The sequence below is a fragment of the Pan paniscus genome, chromosome 11 (assembly GCF_029289425.2).
Source record: "Pan paniscus chromosome 11, NHGRI_mPanPan1-v2.0_pri, whole genome shotgun sequence".
Lineage (NCBI taxonomy): Eukaryota > Metazoa > Chordata > Mammalia > Primates > Hominidae > Pan > Pan paniscus.
The window spans coordinates 105430965-105451941 of record NC_073260.2 but is presented as its reverse complement, the minus strand read 5'-3'; the positions used below and the strand labels follow the sequence as shown (position 1 = coordinate 105451941).

General features: G+C 42.4%; 1 protein-coding gene across 4 annotated transcripts in view; it reads right to left on the bottom strand.

Annotated features, from left to right (window-relative positions):
- The window catches only part of HAUS6 (HAUS augmin like complex subunit 6), a 50183-nt gene extending 29652 nt beyond the window's left edge, over positions 1 to 20531 (bottom strand). Inside the window, exons 1-8 of one of the 4 annotated variants that reach the window (XM_034967216.2) lie at positions 17898 to 18032; positions 15930 to 16055; positions 12057 to 12152; positions 9706 to 9784; positions 8556 to 8688; positions 4806 to 4953; positions 2462 to 2527; positions 2105 to 2153 (exon numbers count right to left, since the gene is read on the bottom strand). In XM_034967216.2, coding sequence (XP_034823107.1) covers positions 2105 to 2153; positions 2462 to 2527; positions 4806 to 4953; positions 8556 to 8688; positions 9706 to 9784; positions 12057 to 12148 — 567 coding nt within the window. In that variant the 5' untranslated portion in view covers positions 12149 to 12152; positions 15930 to 16055; positions 17898 to 18032. Of the gene's footprint in view, positions 1 to 2104; positions 2154 to 2461; positions 2528 to 4805; positions 4954 to 8555; positions 8689 to 9705; positions 9785 to 12056; positions 12153 to 15929; positions 16056 to 17897 lie in introns of all 4 variants that reach the window. The other 3 variants (XM_063594467.1, XM_034967215.3, XM_055092097.1) reach the window with 3 other exon arrangements.
- Between the last annotated feature and the right edge of the window lie 446 nt (positions 20532 to 20977).

The following is a 20977-nucleotide window of genomic DNA, read 5'->3' as shown; positions in this document are numbered from 1 at the left end:
TTTTTTTCTTTTTTCTTTTTTTTTTTTTTGAAACAAGGTCTCACTCTGTCACCCAGGCTGGAGTGCAGTGGCACAATCTTGGCTCACTGCAACCTCTGCCTCCCAGGTTCAAGTGATTCTTGTGCCTCAGTCACCCAAATAGCTGGGACTACAGGTGAGTACCACCACACCAGACTACTTTTTTATTTTTGGTAGAGAAAGGGTTTCACCATGTTGGCCAGGCTGGCCTCAAACTCCTGGCCTCATGTGATCCAACCATCTCGGCCTCCCAAAGTGCTCACAGGCGTGAGCCACTGTACCCCCGCCTTTTTTTTTTTTTTTTTTTTAAGACAGGTCTCGCTCTGTAGCCCAGGCTACAGTCCACTGGCACAACCAGAACACACTGCAGCCTTGAGCTCCTGGGCTCAAACAATCCTCCTGCCTCAGCCTCCTGAGTAGGTGAAACTATAGGTGTGTGCCACCCTAAATATCTCTGACATGTTGTATGGCAAGGTAAAGTTGTTCCCAAAGGAAGACTCATTGGCTAGCAGTCTAGAGGTCTCACAGAATGGCATTTCCTTGATGAATCTGTAATTATCCAGGATCTGGTTCTCATATTTTCCAAGTCTAGATTTTTATCTTGACAATGGCTCAAAGTTGACTGTACTCAGGGAAAACAAATATGAACCAAACTCAGAAGAGACTGATGTGAAAACTTTAATAGGTTCTGCAAATTATTTTAATTATATAATTTGCAATCAGAGATTCATTAAATGGAAAATTCCATGAAGGAAGTGACTTTGCCTTGCCTGTTCTCCTCATTGTTGTAGCCCTAATGTCTACGAGATACCTAGCACATATCAGATGATCAATACATTCACTGAATAAAAATATTGCCTGAAGAGGGCGCTAACCTTTACAGGTGACAATGTGCCTTGGAAGCCAAATTTATACCCACAGCAGCTTGGCATGGCAATCACAGAATCACAACAAAGAGCTTGAGAGAGATTTTATCCAAAAAAAAAAAAAAGAAAACCTAAGAAAATACTTAACTCACATCAAAGCCAAACTCTGGAGGCCTCAGATCATTTTCATTTGTCAGAATCCTCCCTCCTGCCAAACCAGCCTCATTTTGATTCCTCATTTTCCTTTCATATTTAACATCTCCCTTCAGTTAATCCATTTTATTTAGATAAATTAATACCACTGACTAGGTTATACTACAATCAAGCAGAGCTTTTTGTACCGGGGTGGAGAATTTCAAATTAATCATGTCTAAAAACCCTTTTGAATATAATTAAGCTTATGAACTATAAGTTCATTTTTCCATTATATTCAAGTGTTTTAGAGGCACTCTATCAATATCTTTATATATACAACCTATGAGTTTAAAAAAAAAAAAAGTAATAGTACTATAAAAAGAAAGGGGACCGGGCGCAGTGGCTCATGCCTGTAATCCCAGCACTTTGGGAGACTGAGGCGGGCAGATCACCTGAGGTCAGGAGTTCAAGACCACCTTGGCCAACATGGTGAAACCCTATCTCTACAAAAATACAAAAATCAGCTGCACATATTGGCACACACCTGTAATCCCACCTACTAGGGAGGCTGAGGCAGGAGAATCGCTTGAACCCAGGAGGCGGAGGTTGCAGTGAGCTGAGACCACGCCACTGCACTCCAGCCTGGGAGAGTGAGACTCCATCTCAAAAGGGGGAGGGGAAGGGGAAGGGAGGCTGGGCGCGGTGGCTCATGCCTGTAATCCCAGCACTTTGGGAGGCCAAGGCATGCAGATCATCTGAGCTCAGGAGTTCAAGACCAGCCTGGCCAACATGGTGAAACTCTATCTCTACTAAAAACACAAAATTAGCCAGGCGTGGTGGCGCATGCTTGTAATCCCAGCTACTTAGGAGGCTGAGGCAAGAGAATCACTTGAACTCAGGAGGCAGAGGGTGTAGTGAGCCAAAATCATGCCACTGCACTCCAGCCTGGGCAACAGAGCAAGACTCCAACTCCAAAAAAAAAAAAAAAAGTGGTAAATAGACTATAAGAGTCCCACTAATTAAGCAAACACTGCATATCACAGAATTTTAAAAGATTAAATTTCTCCTTTTATAAGTTGTCTCACCTTTTGAATTTTTTCTTCCATATTACTGTGGTCATCATAGGGTTCCATTCTAATAAAAATTAAATAATCTAATTAGTCATATTAAAAATCACATGGTAATTTAATATCCAAAGAGCTAATTAGTCTGCAAATCAACCCACCAACAACCACCCCAACAAAAAATAAAACTTAATCTGAAAGCGATAATAATTTATTAGGAAAACTGGATTAGCAGTCATAACTATGCTCTAATCCTATCATCATCTGGCTATTGATATATTATTTTAATTAATGTTTGTGGGAGTCTGTTTCCTAGCCTGTAAAATGCAAGAGCTAAACTAGTATCTAAGGCAACTTCTAGCTCTAAAAGTCACTTACTTCTTTATTTGGTTTTCCAATCCTATACATTCAGATCTCAAGTTTCGTACCTGCTTAACTGATAATCTGCAAGAAAACATACAAAATGACAACTATAATACCATTACGATTAATTAGTATAGCCCACTTCTCTATTTTCCCTTTGCATATCCTTGTTTAAGGCCTCTGGGTACAGCCACCAGCAAGCTAAAGGACTCTAGACTCTCTTTATCACACAAGTGATTCAACATACAGGCTCCCATTGAGATGGACCTAGGACTCGTAGGTTAGTATATCCTCTCCGATCAAAATGATGCAGGTTAGTAAGACGACTCTGCTCTTATCCTCATCTCACATACCCGGGAATAAATTTAAATGTTATCTAATACAGTCAGGCAACATTTCAGTTAATTTCAAAGGATTCTATAGCTTCAGTAATATATAACAAAGCATTCTACAAAGTTATCCTACTGTAATTGTTTACAATTGCAAAAAAGAAATTAGGCCAGGTGCAATGGCTCACACCTGTAATGCCTGTATTTTGGGAGGCTGAGGCAGGAATGTGGCTTCAGGCCAGGAGTTTGAGACCAGCCTGGCTACAAAGCAAGACCCTGTCTCTACAAAAAAATTTAAAAATTAGCTGGGTGTGGTAGAACACGCCTGTACTCCCAGCTACAGTGGGAAGATCACTTGAGCCCAGGAGGTCAAGGCTGCCGTGAGTCATAATCATGCCACTGCACTCTAGTCTAGCTAAGCAACAGAGCAAGACCTTGTCTCAAAAAAAAAAACAAAAAACAAAAAACCACATGCACACACAATTATATACAACCTATTCTTTGAGAGTAACAGCCTTGTCTGTCCTGTTTAATTCTGTAATATCAATGCCTAAACAGTATCTGACACATAGAAGAAACTCCAAGAAAAAAAGATATGCTGCATAGATGAACCTAAACATAAAATAGCATTAAGTGGTTTTAAAAAATGATGGACTCCCTACCTGAAAGAATATCTGCTTAATGAAATATCCACTAACAAGACTAATGGACATTAAAAGTAATACACTGGTAGGGTACAGTGGCTCACGCCTATAATCCCAGCACTTTGGGAGGCTGAGGCGTGTGGACCACCTGAGGTCAGGAGTTCGAGACCAGCCTGGCCAACATGGCGAAACCCCTTCTCTACTAAAAAATACAAAAATTAGCTAGGCATGGTAGCATGCACCTGTAATCCCAATTACTCGGGAGGCTGAGGCAGGAGAATTGCTTGAACCTGGGAGGTGGAGGTTGCAGTGAGCCGAGATTGTGACACTGCGCTCTAGCCGGGGCAACAGAGTGAGACTCCGTCTCAAAAAAAAAAAAAAAAAAATAGTAATACACTACGGCAATATGCAAAAATTTACAGAATGAAATATCAAGACAAAAAAGGATACGAAATAAAATAAACATTACAATTACAACTTTAAAACATATTTCCATATTTTACAAAGCACATAAGAAAACTGAACTTTTTAAACTAAAGTGGGCCGGGCACAGTGGCTCATGCCTGCAATCCCAGCACTTTGGGAGGCCAAGGCAGGCGGATCACTTGAGGTCAGGAGTTCGAGACCAGCATGGTCAACTTGGCAAAACCCGGTCGCTACTATAAATACAAAAAAAAAAATGAGCCAGGCGTGGTGGCAGGCGCCTGTAATCTCAGCTACTCAGGAGCCTGAGGCAGGAGAATCGTTTGAACCCAGAAGGTGGAGGTTGCAGTGAGCCAAGATTGCACTACTGCACTCAAGCCTGGGCAACACAGCGAGACTCCATCCCAAAATAAATAAATAAATAAGTAAAGTGATCTTTTATTTTTCCCTAAACTTACATCTATAGTATGCCTAAAGTTTTAAAATATTTTAGGCAGAAGTTATCTGACTATAGCCAGCCACAGTGGCTCATGTCTGTAATCTCAGCACTTTGGGAGGCTGAGATGGGCAGAATACGTGAGCTCAGAAGTTTGAGATCAGTCTAGGCAACATGGTGAAACCCCGTCTCTATTGAAAATACAAAAATTAGCTGGGCATGGTGGCCTGCGCCAATAATCCCAGGTACTCTGGAGGCTGAGGTGGGAGGATGACTTAAGCCTAGGAAGCAGAGGCTGCAGTGAGCCGACATCGCACCACCGCATTCCAGCCTAGGAGCCTGGGTGACAGAACCAGACCCTGTCTCAGATAGGAAAAAAAAAAAAGAAGAAGAAGTTACCCGACTTTAAAATAGAAAGATAACCGCCAAGGTTTTCAGGTAGGCATGGATTATTTCTCCTGACATTATATTGGTGACATCTGTTCAAAAGAAAGAAATTATTTTCTAACTATCAAGGTACTACTTACTGTGCATTTTCCTGATATTTTTGGGTAACACAATCTTGTCTTTGCAAAATTTGTAAAAATCTGCTACGTGCGAAATGGCATCTGGCAATGCATTTGTGCAAGTCCTGTGGTTTTATGTTAAATGTCTCTACAAAATGATGAGAAGAATCTACACAGAACACAAATAAGATTATAGAAAACAGGCTGGTCTGATAGTAGTGGGTTATCAGAAATGAACATTAGTGTCACTAACGTTGGTGGTATACAATCTCCCACTGCTAAATCTGATTGACTTTTAAAAAAAGGAAAACAGACTTACAAGCTAATAAATACCAAAAATGTTGAATTTCAATATTAAGAAATTAACATCATGTAACTAACAACTCCCCAAAAGCTAGTATACCACAAACATATAACAACTAATGTTTTGTTTTGGTATTTTGGGTTGTTTTTTTGAGACAGGGTCTCACTCTATTGCCCAGGCTGGAGTGCAGTGGCACAAGCATAGGTCACTGCAGCCTCAACCTTCCGGGTTCAAGCAATCCTCTCACCTCAGCCTCCAGAGTAGCTGAGACTACAAGCACACACCACCATGCCCAGCTAGTTTTTTTTTTATTATTTTTTGTAGAGACTGGGTCTGAAGGTGTTGCCCAGGCTAGTCTTGAACTCCAGGACTCAAGGGATCCTCCTGTCTCAGTCTCCCAGAGTGCTGGGATTACAGGCCACCACATTCAGCCTGACACAACTAATGTTAATGAAAGTAAGATGACCTTTTTTTAAGGCAGGCAACTAAAAAAGATTTCTAAAGGCGAGTTATTTTACACAATTAAAAATTCTCAGAGTGTATCCACCTAAAAAAATTCTTATTATAATTTGATATATCTAGAAATACATTTATATCCATAATAGTGTATTTATTTATAGATACCTCAAATTATAATAAGAGCTACTTTGCTTCCAAACAGAATCTTTTCTTTTTCTTTTTTTGAGACGGAGTCTCCCTCAGTCACCCAGGCTGAAGTGCAGTGGCGTGATCTCAGCTCACTGCAACCTCCGCCTCCAGGGTTCACGCCATTCTCCTGCCTCAGCCTCCCAAGTAGCCGGGACTACAGGTGCCCGCCACCACGCCCGGCTAATTTTTTGTAATTTTAGTAGAGACGGGGTTTCACCCTGTTAGCCAGGATGATCTTGATCTCCTGGCCTCATGATCCGCCCGCCCTGACCTCCCAAAGTGCTAGGATTATAGGCGTGAGCCACCTCGCCCACCCATAGAATCTTTTAACACAGGAAGAAAGTCAATATAAAAAGATAAGAGGAGATCACATCATCTCCATTGCTGCCATCAGTTTACTTTTCCTCCTAGTAAGACCAATAGGACAGGATAACCAAATAAAACCACTGTTCATTTCTCAAACAATTCGTCACTGTGTTTCTAAAAACCAGAGTAGACCTGAGAATAACTCATGTAAATATTTCAGAGTTCAGGTTTTTACCTGTAATAAATCCTACTTTAACATGGTTCAATACAACAAAAACATGAATATTCTGAAAATCAGGGACTTCCACAATGTATTAACATTGCTTATCCAGGTTCTAGCATTGCCTCAGAGAAACCACCAGAATTGGCCGGGCGCAGTGGCTCAGGCCTGTAATCCCAGCACTTTGGGAGGCCGAGGCGGGTGGATCACAAGGTCAGGAGTTCGAGACCAGCCTGGCCAACATAATGATACCCCATCTGTACTAAAAATACAAAAAAATTAGCAGGCATGGTGGCGCATGCCTGTAGTCCCAGCTACTCGGAAGGCTGAAGCAGTAGAATCGCTTGAACCCGGGAAGTGGATGTTGCAGTAAGCCGAGATCGCGCCACTGCACTCCAGCTTGGGCAACAGAGTGAGACTTCGTCTGCGAAAAAAAAAAAAAGAAACCACCAAAATTTCTAAATATTTAACAGGAAATGAGTGTACCGAATTTAGAAGTTATCTAGACTCTGAACATGTTGACTGGAATTGGTTTAAATCCAGAAATAGAACAATCCATGCTTAGAAGTCTTATGCCTTATTAAATCCAAACACACATATTTTATATAAAATAGTTTGTATTACATGTAATTGGGGCAGATCACCCAGTAGCAGAAAAACTGGAAACATTCTTATATTACATTTGTAATCCTAGCACTTTGGGAGGCCAAGGTGGCAGGATTACTTGAGACCAGGAGTTCGAATCAAAACCAGCCTGGGCAACATAGGGAGACCCACCCCATCTCTTAAAAAAAAATAAAACTTTTTTGAGACTGAGTCTGCTCTATCACCCAGGCTGGAATGCAGTGGTGCAATCTTGGCTCACTGCACCCTCTGCCTCCCAGGTTCAAGCGATTCTCGTGCCTCAGCCTCCCAAGTAGCTGGGATTACAGGTGCCCACCACCATGCCAGGCTAATTTTTGTATTTTCAGTAATGACAGGGTTTCACCATGTTGGCCAGGCTGGTATCGAACTCCTGACCTCAGGTGATCTGCCTACCTCAGCCTCCCAAAGTCCTGGGATTACAGGCATGAGCCACCACACTCAGCCAAAAAATAAACATTTTTTTTAAGTACAAATTGCTCTTAAACATGAAACAATTTTCAACCTCACTAATAAGAGAAATACAAATTAAAACTATACTGAGATTCCACTGTAACCTATCAGACTGAAAAGATTAAAATGTCTGGTCACATACGATGCTAATAAGCCTTTAGGAAAACAGACATTATCCATACAATAGTGATAAAAGTATCAGTTGTCGCCGGGCACGGTGGCTCATGCATGTAATCCCAGCACTTTAGGAGGCCAAGGCAGGAAGACTGCCTGAGCACAGGGGTTCAAGACCAGCCTGGGAAATATGGTGTAACCCTGGTATTAAAAACAACAACAACAACAAAAGGCCTGGTGTGGTGTCTCACGCCTGTAATCCTAACACTTCGGTGTAATCCTAACACTTTGGGAGGCCGAGGCAGGCGGATCACCTGAGGTCGGGAGTTTGAGACCAGCCTGACCAACAGGGAGAAACCCCATCTCTACTAAAAATACAAAATTAGCCGGGTGTAGAAGTGCATGCCTGTAATCCCAGCTACTCAGGGGGCTGAGGCAGGAGAATCACTTGAACCCAGGAGGCAGAGGTTGCGGTGAGCCAAGATCACGCCATTGCACTCCAGCCTGGGCAACAAGAAAAAAAACTCCGTCTCAAAAAAAAAAACAAAAAAAAAAAGCCAGGCGCATTGGCTCATACCTGTAATCCCAACACTTTGGGAGGCCCAGGTGAGCAGATCATCTGAGGTCAGGAGTTCAAGACCAGCCTGGCTAACATGGTAAAACCCCATTTCTAATAAAAATACAAAAAATTAGCCAGTCATGGTGGCACACACCTGTAATCCCAGCTACTCAGGAGGCTGAGGCAGGAAAATTGCTTGAACCTGGGAGGCAGAGGTTGGAGTGAGCCAAGATCACAGCATCGCACTCCAGCTTGAGCGAAACTGTGTCTCAAAAAAAAAAAAAAAAAAAAAGTTTCCCAACCCTTGTATTAGAACATAATAAAATAATATAAATAGTTAACTGTGTTTATTATGAGAAGATTTTAAAGTACAGTTCCAGTAGAATATTAACCATTTCCTTTTTGGGGTACATTAATGTTTTAACTTACCTTGATTTTACTAAGATCTCTTCATGATTTAAAAATTGTAAAGAACAATAAAAATTTAAGAATCAAAACAAAAAATCTTTTATAAGTTGAACTTACTTTTAGAATTGGATTTAATATATTTCATTGCAACAAATCTTGCAAAATGATACATCAGATGAATAAACTTAGGACCACCAGGAGAAAGAAATAGTGAACCAACAACTTGAGGAAAGCTACTTCCACATTCACCCTATGAAGAAAAGAAATAAGATGATTTGAAGACCTTGTTAACAATAACTCTTACATTTACATCACACTATTTTTGTTAAAGGGTGTGACAGTCTTGCAATAGAAGTCCCACATTTTCATAAGCACTATGCTATAGGTTGGCGTGGGGTTCCCTAGGACCTCTTCATAGCACAGTGGCTTGGACACATCCAACTCTGCAGCAGAGTGCAAAGCAGTCCAAGTGGGTAAGGCCCCCAGGCCACTGTCTCCTCATCACACTATTTTTGAAGCATAAAAGAATTTGATCAGGGCTGGGTGTGGTGGCTCATACCTGTAAACCCAGCATTTTGGGAGGCCGAGGCAGACGGATCACTGGAGGTCAGGAGTTCAAGACCAGCCTGGCCAACATGGTGAAATCCCGTCTCTACTAAAAATACAAAAGTTATCTGGGCATGGTAGTACATGGCTGTAATCCCAGCTACTCAGGAGGCTGAGATGGGAGAATCGTTCGAACCTGGGAGACAAAGGTTGCAGTGAGCCAAGATTGCGCCATTGCACTCCAGCCTGGGTGACGGAAGAAGACTCTGTCTCAAAAAAAAGTAATAATAAAATAAAATAAAGAATTTGATCAGAATTATTCCTTTTAAACCACAAGTTACCTGTTTTGGTTTTTCTAAACTCTACGTGGACCTGGTCAGAAAAAACAATTATAATGATACAGACACAATCATTGATACTATCTGGGGAAACAAACTAAAATAATATACGGTTGGAAAAGTTTTCTTTAAACAAAAACTGTGCTATAAACTCTCAGGAACTCTAAAACCTATTTTCAGTACACCTAGCCAGCAAAGCTGGTTTCTTCTAAATATATAGAATCCCAACCAAAAACCATCAAAGAAGAGTATTTTAACTAATATTTCCTTGCTTATACTGATAGCATTAAAGCATTAAAAGGATTTCACCTCTAAAAAGTTAAAGAGTTAAAGTAGTTTTTAACTTCTTAAAGTCTGTATCTTCTAACAAAAAGAATACTTACAGAAATCCTTTTTATCCATTCACAGCAATGTTTTCGGAATTCAGTATCACTTTTTTGGTCAAATGGGGGCCAACAAAATCTGGAAAACAAAAATAAAAGCTTAAGGACTATGCACAACAATAGCCAAAAAAAAAAGCCTCAGCAAATTTTTTAAAAATCAAACTTATTTCTAATAACAGAAATACTAATGCATGGCCAAGCGCGATGGCTCACACTTTTAATCCCAGCACTTTGGTAAGCCAATGCAGACAGATCACTTGAGGCCAGGAGTTTGAGACCAGCCTGGCCAACATGGAGAAATCCCATCTCTACTAAAAATATAAAATTAACTAGGCATAGTGGTGTGCGCCTATAGCCCCAGCTACTCGGGAGCTGAGGCACGAGTATTGCTTGAACCCAGGAGATGGAGTCTGCAGTGAGCCAAGATGGCACCACTGCACTGCAGCCTGGGTGACCCTGTCTCAAAAGAAAAAAAAACCATTAAAGTGAAATGAATTAAAGCTAAACTTCTTAGATAACAGCTAGAGAGACACCAACCTGTGAGAAATTTAATTTTTTTATTTATAAACATCTATAGGGTTGAGTTCTGTGTCATACAAATAACTAAAATGTATTAAATGAGGGAATGAACAGCTATAAAAATTGCTGAAAATCAGCTAAAGGCAACAATCTCAATGGATCCACTGGACTAGTGCATAAAGACAATATAAATAAATTAATAAATTAAGCCTGAAAAGAAATAGTAATCTTGCCAGAGAGAAACATAAACAGATATATATGAAGAAGAGAAAAAATGGCATACAAGATTCTGACTCCTAGAGATAATCCTTATCATAACTGTGGGTGCTATTGTTTTGTGGCTAAACAAGACAGAAAAACATTAAAAAGAGAAGTTTTGCTTCAACTTTGGTCAAAAATATTAGGGTTTAAAATTTACCTACTGATTTCCTTTCACAGTCAGGCTTTTCCAAATTTTTATTCTGAGGCATAATTATTTAAGGCCTCATACCTTTTCTATAACTACATTCAGCATTCACAGAAAAAACTGAGCATGCATAGGAAACAAAAAGACTAAAAGACTAGAATGTCAACAGTGATACTCCACGGTTGACGGGTTTCAAAACAATTTTTACATTTTCCTATATTTTCTGAATTACTTAAAATGAGCCATAACGTTGATAATCAGCAAAAAAAAAAAAAAATTAAAATCTGTTTTTATTTGGACAGAAGAAACCCTATACCTTAATAATAGGGAATTCCAAAAAATCACCCAAACATACCTATTATCCTGCATATTCAGAACTTTAAATAAAAGCAAAATATTCAAAATAGATTTTCAAAAATGAAAATAATGCCCTAAGCGATAGATCTACTTGTTGCTTTTCTATATAAAAGATTGATGGTACAATATAAATACCAAAATAAATTTGAACACTTTTTTAGATAGCAGAAACACAAATCACATGCAAAATAACTTAGGACTGAGACTTGTGGGTGCTTACATTTTTATCTCCTTCTTAAATTAATATTCAACAGCATATAACAGTAGAGTAAATGTAATAGGAATGATTTTTGCCTAAAGCAATTGATGCTTTAATATATCAATGAAAAAAAAAAGGATTTACAGATAGCCGTGTAGACAAAACAACACTGCCTATAGGAAAAGTAGTAAGGCATAGAGTACCGAGCAAAAAAAATTGGGCAAAATCAAGTTCATACGGATTGATATCATTTAACTGTTTTGCTAACAATAATTTGCTTAATTATTAAGACCGTAAATAAAATGTTAAGAAATCTATAAAAACTATATTACTTATAAAATACACAATGATTTTAAGATATGTACCAAAGAAAAAAATCACCCAGATTTATAAAGATTAAGTATTAAATGTATAAGACTCAAACCTGAATTTTGTAATATTCATTCAAAACAACAGTCAAAGGCCAAGTTGAAATTCTGGCTTATGCCAGGCGCGGTGGCTCACGCCTGTAATCACAGCACTTTGGGAGGCCGAGGCAGGTGGATCACCTGAGGTCAGGAGTTTGAGACCAGCCTGACCAACAAGGTGAAACCCCAGCTCCAATAAAAATGCAAAACTTAGCTAGGCGTCGTGGCAGTCGCCTGTAATCCCAGCTACTCAGGATGCTGAGACAGAATTTCTTGAACCCAGGAGGCAGAGGTTGCAGTGAGCCTAGATCACGCCACTGAACTCCAGCCTCGGTGACGGAGTGAGACTCCGTCTCAAAAAAAAAAAAAAAAAAAAAAAGGAGAGAATTCTGGCTTGTATCAAAATGCTGTCCATTTTCAAATTTGGAAAGAAATTTAAGAAAATGAAATTATTTTTCCTTACTTGAAAACTTCTTTGGTGAGAGACTGGTCCAGAACTTGAAACAAAAAATAAGAAATTATATGAAAGGCATCACGGTTCAGCTTGTCAAACATGTTCCTAGTGGTTAAAAATGAAATAGAAATAGAAAAAGAAAAAGGTTAATAAGCTAAACATCATCAAAAGCTGAGTAAGACTTTGACACAAATTAATGTTTTCATTCTCTTCAGGAAGTCAAGGCAAATTAATTTTTCTCATTCATGTGTATTTTATAACCAGTAAGAAAAACATACAAGCTTTCATTTTCTAATTCTGAAAACACAGATTCAATATAAGACTGGCAGAACTGGCTTTAATGAAAACACTCCACAGAAAAGGAAGGAAAACCTATTTCAAGAGAAACATGCCTTATAATGGTAACAACCTACATTTACTGAATAACAATAAATAGCTAATATTTATTAAGAGTACATGTTAGACCTAAAACCATCAAAACCCTAGAAGAAAACCTAGGCAATACCATTCAGGACATAGGCATGGGCAAGGACTTCATGTCTAAAACACCAAAAGCAATGGCAACAAAAGCCAAAATTGACAAATGGGATCTAATTAAACTAAACAGCTTCTGCACAGCAAAAGAAACTGCCATCAGAGTGAACAGGCAACCTACAGAAAGGGAGAAAATTTTGCAACCTACTCATCTGACAAAGGGCTAATATCCAGAATCTACAATGAACTCAAACAAATTTACAAGAAAAAAACAAACAACCCCATCAAAAAGTGGGTGAAGGATATGAACAGACACTTCTCAAAAGAAGACATTTATGCAGCCAAAAAACAGGAAAAAATGCTCATCATCACTGGCCATCAGAGAAATGCAAATCAAAACCACAATGAGATACCATCTCACACCAGTTAGAATGGCGATCATTAAAAAGTCAGGAAACAACAGGTGCTGGAAAGGATGTGGAGAAAGCACTGATTTGAAATATGTCACCTCACCCTAGAGTCCAGGGTCTTCACTACTAGATTTTTATTCCCAGAACCATCTTTATAACATAATGCTGGCAATAGTTTTTATTGTTCCAATTACCCTAATTAATCAAAACAAAGCCTAAAAAAAAAAAAATATGAAAACAAAAATGAAAGAACACTAAACCCTTTAAGAAAATGTCACACAACTATAAGGAATCAAGAGTTAACTTAAACGGCAAAGCATGAAATTTCCTTCCAAAAAATCAAATCAAGTGAATTTCTGACTTAGGATTACTATTCTCTTGTGTAAGTTACTATGCCTATCCATTTGTCAAACAACACTCTTGTCCTTAGGACGTCTCTACTCTTCAAGTAACACAAATGAAGTTCCATCTATCCTACTTCCTTACCATCTCTCAAACCTGTTGTTTTTTCACAAAGTACCTTGTTCTCTTCTCTTTGACACTTATTGTAATTTGTAATAAGATATTTGTTGAAGATTTGTTCCATCACTAGACTAAAATTCTGTAAGGGGTCGGGTGCAGCGGCTCACACCTGTAATCCCAGCATTTTGGGAGGCCAAGGCAGGCAGATCATGAGTCAAGAAATTGAGACCATCCTGGCCAACATGGTGAATCGCTGTCTCCACTAAAAATACAAAAACTAGCTCGGCGTGGTGGCATGCACCTGTAATCCCAGCTACTCAGGAGGCTGAGGCAGGAGAATCGCTTCAACCCAGGAGGCAGAGGTTGCAGTGAGCCAAGATCGCGCCACCGCACTCCAGCCTGGCAACAGAGCAAGACTTCGTTTCAAAAAAAAAAAAAAAAATTATATAAGGGAAAATTTATATCTATTCTCTTCACCACTGTATAGCCAGGTCTAATACAGTGGTCAATAAATATTTGTTGAATGAACAAATAAACGAATCACCTCTTTTTATTCCTACTGCCACTTTAGTTCAGGCCTAAATAATTAACTGCAAAGCGCTTCTTCCCCTTCTATCTATTCTCTGTAATGCAACCATATGATTTTTCCAAACTGCAAACCTTTTGGGCAAACACCTTGGAATGGATTGTTGAGTCATACGTTATGTTTAACATTTAAAAAAAAGTGGAGCCGGCCCGGTGGCTCACGCCTGTAATCCCAGCACTCTGGGAGGCCGAGGCGGGTGGATCACCTGAGGTCGGGAGTTCGAGACCAGCCTGACCAACATGGAGAAACCCCGTCTCTACTAAAAATACAAAATTAGCAGGGCATGGTGGGGCATGCCTAAAATCCCAGCTACTCCAGAGGCTGAGGCAGGAGAATCGCTTGAACCTGGGAGGCGGAGGTTGCGGTGAGATCATGCCATTGCACTCCAGCCTGGGCAACAAGAGCAAAACTCCATCTCAAAAAAAAAAAAAAGAAAAAAAGAAAAGTGGTCATACCACTACAGGGTCATAGAAACAAAAAAATCATAAACTGCAAACCAAAGAGAACGTATACGTATAAAATGTAAGTGAATAAAAAATAATGGGGTTTTTTTTGTTTGTTTTTTTGTGTTTTTTTTTTGAGACGGAGTCTCGCTCTGTCCCCCAGGCTGGAGTGCAGCGGCGCGATCTCAGCTCATTGCAAGCTCTGCCTCCTGGGTTCACGCCATTCTCCTGCCTCAGCCTCCCGAATAGCTGCGACTACAGGCACCCGCCAACACGCCCGGCTAATTTTTTGTATTTTTAGTAGAGATGGGGTTTCACCGTGTTAGCCAGGATGGTCTCAATTTCCTGACCTCGTGATCCGCCCATCTCGGCCTCCCAAAGTGCTGGAATTACAGGCGTGAGCCACCGCACCCGGCCTCTTTTTTGTTTTTAAGAGACAGGGTCTCACTCTCGTTACCCAGGCTGGAGTGCAGTGCTACCATCACAGCTCACTGTAGCCTCGAACTCCTGGGCTCAAGCAATACTCCCACCTTGCCCTCCCATAGCACAGGGATTAACAGGTGTGAACCACCATGCCTAGCCTAATTGCATTTTTAAGAGACAGGGTCTGGCTATGTTGCCCAGGCTGGTCTCAAATTTCTGGCCTCAAGCAATCTCCCACCTTAGCCTTCTGAGTAGCTGGATTTACAAATGCATCGAGCAATTTTAAAAGTAAATTTGGCAGGGTGCAGTGGCTCATGTCTGTAATCCCAGCACTTTGGGAGGCTGACGCGGGAGGATCACTTAAGCCCAGAAGGTCAAGACCAGCCTATGCAACACAGTGAGAACCCATCTCTACAAAAAGAATAGAATTAAATTTAGCTGGCCAGGTGTGGTGGCTCACGCCTATAATCCCAGCACTTTGGGAGGCCAGGTGGATCACAAGGTCAGGGATTTAAGATTCGGCCTGGCCAAGATGGAGAAACCCCGTCTCTACTAAAAATACAAAAAAATTAGCCAGGCGTGGTGGCAGGCGCCTGTATTCCCAGCTACTCGGGAGGCTGAGGCAAAGAATTGCTTGAACCAGGGAGGCAGGGGTTGCAGTGAGTCCAGATCGCACCACTGCACTCCCGCCTGGGCGACAGAGCAAGACTCCATCTCAAAAAAAAAAAAAAAAAAAGAATTAAAACTAGCCAGGCGTGGCAGCAGGCACCTGTAATTCCAGCTATTCGGGAGGCTGAAGTGGAAGGAAGGATGGCTTGAGCCCAGGAGATGGAGGCTGCAGTGAGCCACATTCAGGCCACTGCACTCCAGCCTGAGAGACAGAGCCAGACTATCTCAAAAAATAAAAACAAAAAAGTAAATTTTAATGCCACATCCATGTTGAAAGCATTTAAAGTGGACATGTGTTACAAGATGGTGGATCCTGCAGAGAAAAGGGAATGCTTGTACTTTGTTGGTGGAATGTAAAGTAGTACAGCCATTATGGGAAACCATAGGCTCCTTAAAAAACTAAAAATAGAAGTACCATATGATCCAGCAATCCCACTGCTGGGTATATATCCAAAAGGAAGGAGATCAGTATATGAAAGAGGCATCTGCACTCCCATGTTTAGTGACACATTATTCACAATAGTCGAGATACAGAATCAACCTAAGTTGAATGGATAAAGAAAACAGATGAATGGATAAAGAAATTGTGGTATATATACACAATGGAATATTATTCAGCCACACAAAAAGAAGAAAATCCTGTCATCTGCAGCAACATGGATGGGACCGGAGGTCATTATCTTAAGTAAAATAAACCAGGCACGGAAAGACAAATATCACATGTTCTCACATGTGAAAGCAACAAAAGTGGACCTCATGGAGGTAGGGAGTAGAATGGTGGTTAACACAGTCTAGAAAAGGAGAGAAGGAGGGAGGAAGACAAGTTGATTAATGGGCACAAATATACAGTTAGATAGAAGGAATAAGTTCTAGTGTTCAATAGTACATAAGTGAAACTATAGTTAAAAATAATTTATTGTATATTTTAAAATAGCTAGAAAAGAACTGAAATGTTTCCAACACAAAGGAAAGATAAATGTTTGAGATGATGGCTATCCCATTTATCCTGATCTGATCCTTATACATTGTATAAGTGTATCAAAATATCAAAATTTTATATCCCCAAAATATGTACAACTATGAACATAAATAAAACAGGCCAGGCTCGGTGGCTCACATCTGTAATCCCAGCACTTGGAGTGGCCAAGGCGGGGGGATTGCTGGAGGCCAGGAGCTCAAGACCAGCCTGGGCAACATGCCGACCCTAGGCATGGTGCCACGCACCTGTAGTCCCAGCTACTCAGGAGGGTGAAGTGGGAGGATCGCCTGAGCCCAGGAGTTAGAGGCTGCAGTGAGCTGTGATCGCACAACTGCACTCCAGACTGGGCGACAGAGTGGGAGACCCTGTCTCAAAACAAAAAACAATGGCTCATATCTATAATTCCAGCACTTTGGAAGACCGAAGCAGGAGGACTGCTTGAGCCCAGGAATTTTGAGACCAGCCTGGGCAACATGGTTAGCTACTATCTCTAAAATAAAAATACTTTAAAAAAATAGAGGCCGGGCACGGTGGCTCACGCCTGTAATCCCAGCACTTTGGGAGGCCGAGGCAGGTGGATCATGAGCTCAGGAGATCGAGACCATCCTGGCCAACATGGTGAAACCCCGTCTCTACTAAAGATACAAAAATTAGCTGGGCGTGGTGGCAAGTGCCTGTAATCCCAGCTACTCGGGAGGCTGAGGCAGGAGAATCGCTTGAACCAGGGAGTTGGAGGTTGCAGTGAGCCGAGATCGTGCCACTGCACTCCAGCCTGGCAACAGAGCGAGACTCCATATGAAAGAAAAGAATTCCTCTTGGCCTACAGTGGGAATGATTAAATAGAGATACTGGCTAAAGTTGATAAAACAGAAGTGGAAAAAGTAGGGAAGGGGCTTTTACTTTCCATACTTTTCTTAAAAGGGTATTTGTTTTTAATACCCTTCTCCGTTGTTTTATGCTAACTCCAACATGCCTTACTAATTAAAAAATTAAAAATTATAAAATTAAACAACCACCTTCAAAGGCTCCCTTGAGTCCAAAAGGTGTTTTGTACATATGGTTCCCATGCTCTTCCACTACCACCCGCCATCCCTCCCACTACTTCACAAACCACCCCTCCACCACATAGGCAGAGTTAAGCTGCTCCTCCAGTTTTGCACTCTCCCCATCTGCAGACTTTTGCACTCCCCTACAGAGCGCTTCCGGCACTCTTGCATTATTTACTGTCTGTCTCTGCCCCTAGGCTGGCAGCAACTGGGAGTAGGAACTTTGGAGCCAATGCCTGGCACAGAGTAACTGCTCAACCAATTCTGATTAATCAACCTCCGGGGTGTACAAAAGGGCGAGTCCCCCCGGCGTCCCCCGGTTCAGGCTCCCTCGCCCCGCCGCCCCCGGCCTCCTTACACTCCGAGGTGCGTGTGCGACACGATCTTTCCGCAGGCAATGGTTGCCGGGCCTGGCTCGAAGCCGAGCGCCTGCAGATACATCCAGAGATGCTCCTTCTCGAAAGCGGTGACCGAGGCCGAGCTCATCCTCGCGGTAGGCACGGCGGCTGCAAAGAAAGAAAGAGCAAGCCCAGGGGACTCGGAGGGCCCTCAAGATCCCTCCCTACGGTCAGCCTGAGGTCGCGGTGGTCCTTCCATTGCCAACGCCTGCTCCTTTCACGCCCAGAGCCATTTCGCCTCAAAGGGCCTTACAACCTCCGGGAAACTGAGTTTCTAACGGTATAGTGCGGCCACCACTGCCTCAGCGAAGCCACCACAAACCGAGACTCCCGCCCTTAACGAAAAGCAGTGTGCGCCGGCGCCGCCAGGCGTCCGAGGGAGGAGGGACTTCCGGCAAAGACTATATCTCCCGCCATGCAATGCGTCCTTCTCTCCTCCCTTCCGGCCATGCCCAGCCAAGAAACTACAAGACCCACGGGGCATTGCGCGGCCAGCGACTTGCTCTGCGCTTGCTTAACCGCTGTCGTGCCCAGATCCTCGGGCCTTTGGGTTTCTGATTCTTGGTTAGTGGGGTCCATTTGCTTGTGTATCCTAGTTGTTACGTCACAAAAAAGCCATAAATGGAGCACTATGCCTCGGTGTAGAGATAAAGCATTGGTTCCATCCTCCGCTATGCTCACTGTGACTCTAATCAAGCCACGTAATCTCTGAGCCTCATTTCTGTCGTTAGCGAAATCTATGTCCTCAAATGCTGGATGTTCCTTTTCCTGCTTTAAATGAAATCTGGCTCTATACTCCCCCTGCAGTCCTTTTTTTTTTTTTTTTTTTGAGACGGGGTTTCGCTCTTGTTGCTCAAGTTGGGGTGCAGTGACGCGATTTCGGCTCACTGCAACCTCCGCCTCCCGGGTTCAAGCGATTCTCCTGCCTCAGCCTCCCGAGTAGCTGGGATTAGCAGGTGTCCGCCACCACGCCCGGCTAATTTTTTTGTATTTTTAATGGAGACGGGGTTTCACCATTTTGGCTGGCTGGTCTCGAACTCCTGACCTCAGGTTATCTGCCGGTCTTGGCCTCCCAAAGTGCTGGGATTACAGGCGTGAGCCACTGCGCCTGGCCGCCTGCAGTCCTCTTATTTTTTTTTTTTTTTTTGAGACGGAGTCTAGCTCTGTCGCCCAGGCTGGAGTGCAGTGGCGCAATCTCGGCTCACTGCAAGCTCCGCCTCCCAGGTTCGCGCCATTCTCCTGCCTCAGCCTCCCGAGTAGCTGGGACTACAGGCTCCCACCACCACGCCGGGCTAATTTTTTGTATTTTTAGTAGAGACGGGGTTTCACCGTGTTAGCCAGGATGGTCTCGATCTCCTGACCTCGTGATCCGCCCGCCTCGGCCTCCCGAAGTGCTGGGATTATAGGCGTGAGCCACCGCACCCGGCCAGTCGTCTTAATTGACAGCTGTTGCCTACCACAAACCCCACTGACAACAGGGCCTGGAAGTGGATTGGGTAACCTGCTTTTAAGTCTCATTGCTACCTCTGGCAATGATTGTCTCCTGCCTCACTAAAATCACCTTAATAAAAGAGAGAGAGGCGGGGCAGAGTGGCTCACGCCTATAATCCCAGCACTTTGGGAGGCCAAGGTGGGCGGATCACCTGAGGTGGGGAGTTCGAGACCAGCCTGACCCACATGGAGAAACCCCGTCTCTACTAAAAATACAAAATTAGCCGGGCGTGGTAGCGCATGCCTGTAATCCCAGCTCAGCTACTCGGGAGGCTGAGGCAGAAGAATCGCTTGAACCCGGAAGGCAGACGTTGCAGTGAGCCAAGATCCTTCCACTGCATTCCAGCCTGGGCGACAAAGTGAGACTCTGTCTCAAAAAAAAAAAAAAGAGGAGAGAGAGAGAGAGAGAGAAAGAAAGAAAAGCCACTAAGTTGCCCAGGCTGGGCTCGAACTCCTGGGCTCAAGCGATCTGCCCACCTTGACCTCCCAAGGAATGAGCCACCGTGCCCAGCCTAAAAGCACCTTTTGAAGTTTATGCTATCACCCATAGCTTTTCATTATGGAGGTCATCTGTAAGATCTCTGACTCCGTTCTGGTGGTGCACGCCTGTGGTCCAGCTGCTCAGAAGGCTGAGGTGGGAAAATCACGTGGGCCCTGGGAGGCTGAGGCTGCAGTAAGCTGTGATTGCACGACTGCACTTCAGCCTAGTGACAGAGCAAGACCCTTCTCAAAGCAAAAGAACAGCCACACACACAAAAAAAATCTCTGACTCCTGTCGACAAAAAGAGTCAAAGTCTGTAAAATTGTTGCCGGAAAAAACAGAGTCCTGATCCAGACCCAAAGAGAAGGTTCTTGGATCTCGTGCAGGAAATAATTTGAGGTGAATCACAGAACACAATGAAGGAAGCAAGTTTATTGGAAACTACTCCGTTGAAGAGCGGAGCAACCTCAGAAAGCAGGCGGAGGAACACAAGGTCCTTTGTTACTGTCTCTGCTTGTAAGAAACTGTAAAGAGCTGTGATTAAACTTGGAATGCGCAGATGTGCTCACTAAAGGTAGGGCTATTGTGCTTTCAGAGACCATTAATCTTTCAACCTAAGCTTGCTCATTAACGTCATCTTTAAGTAAAGTGGGCTGCTCTTTAGAACATCTGGACATTCTGCAGGCTTAGTGGGAGATGTCCTGTATGGCCATAAATATTCTGTAATTATAATTGGTGGCCAGCTTAGAATGTGGCTATTTTTAAACCTTAAGCATTAATTTTATAGGAGCCTTGTAAGTGCCTAGCTACTTTAAGATGGAGTCACTCTAGTCATGTTTTATTAAACCACAGGTCTGGTAAGCAGGGGTTCCTCTAACAGAATATTTAAAGAGGTTTATTCTGAGCCAAATATGAATGACCATGGCCTGAGGCACAGTCTCAAGGGTTCCTGAGAACATGTGCCCAAGATGGTGGGGCTATAGCTTTGTTTTATACAGTTTTAGGGAGACATAAAACATCAATCAATACACTTGACGTATACATTGGTTCTGTACAGAAAGGTGAGGC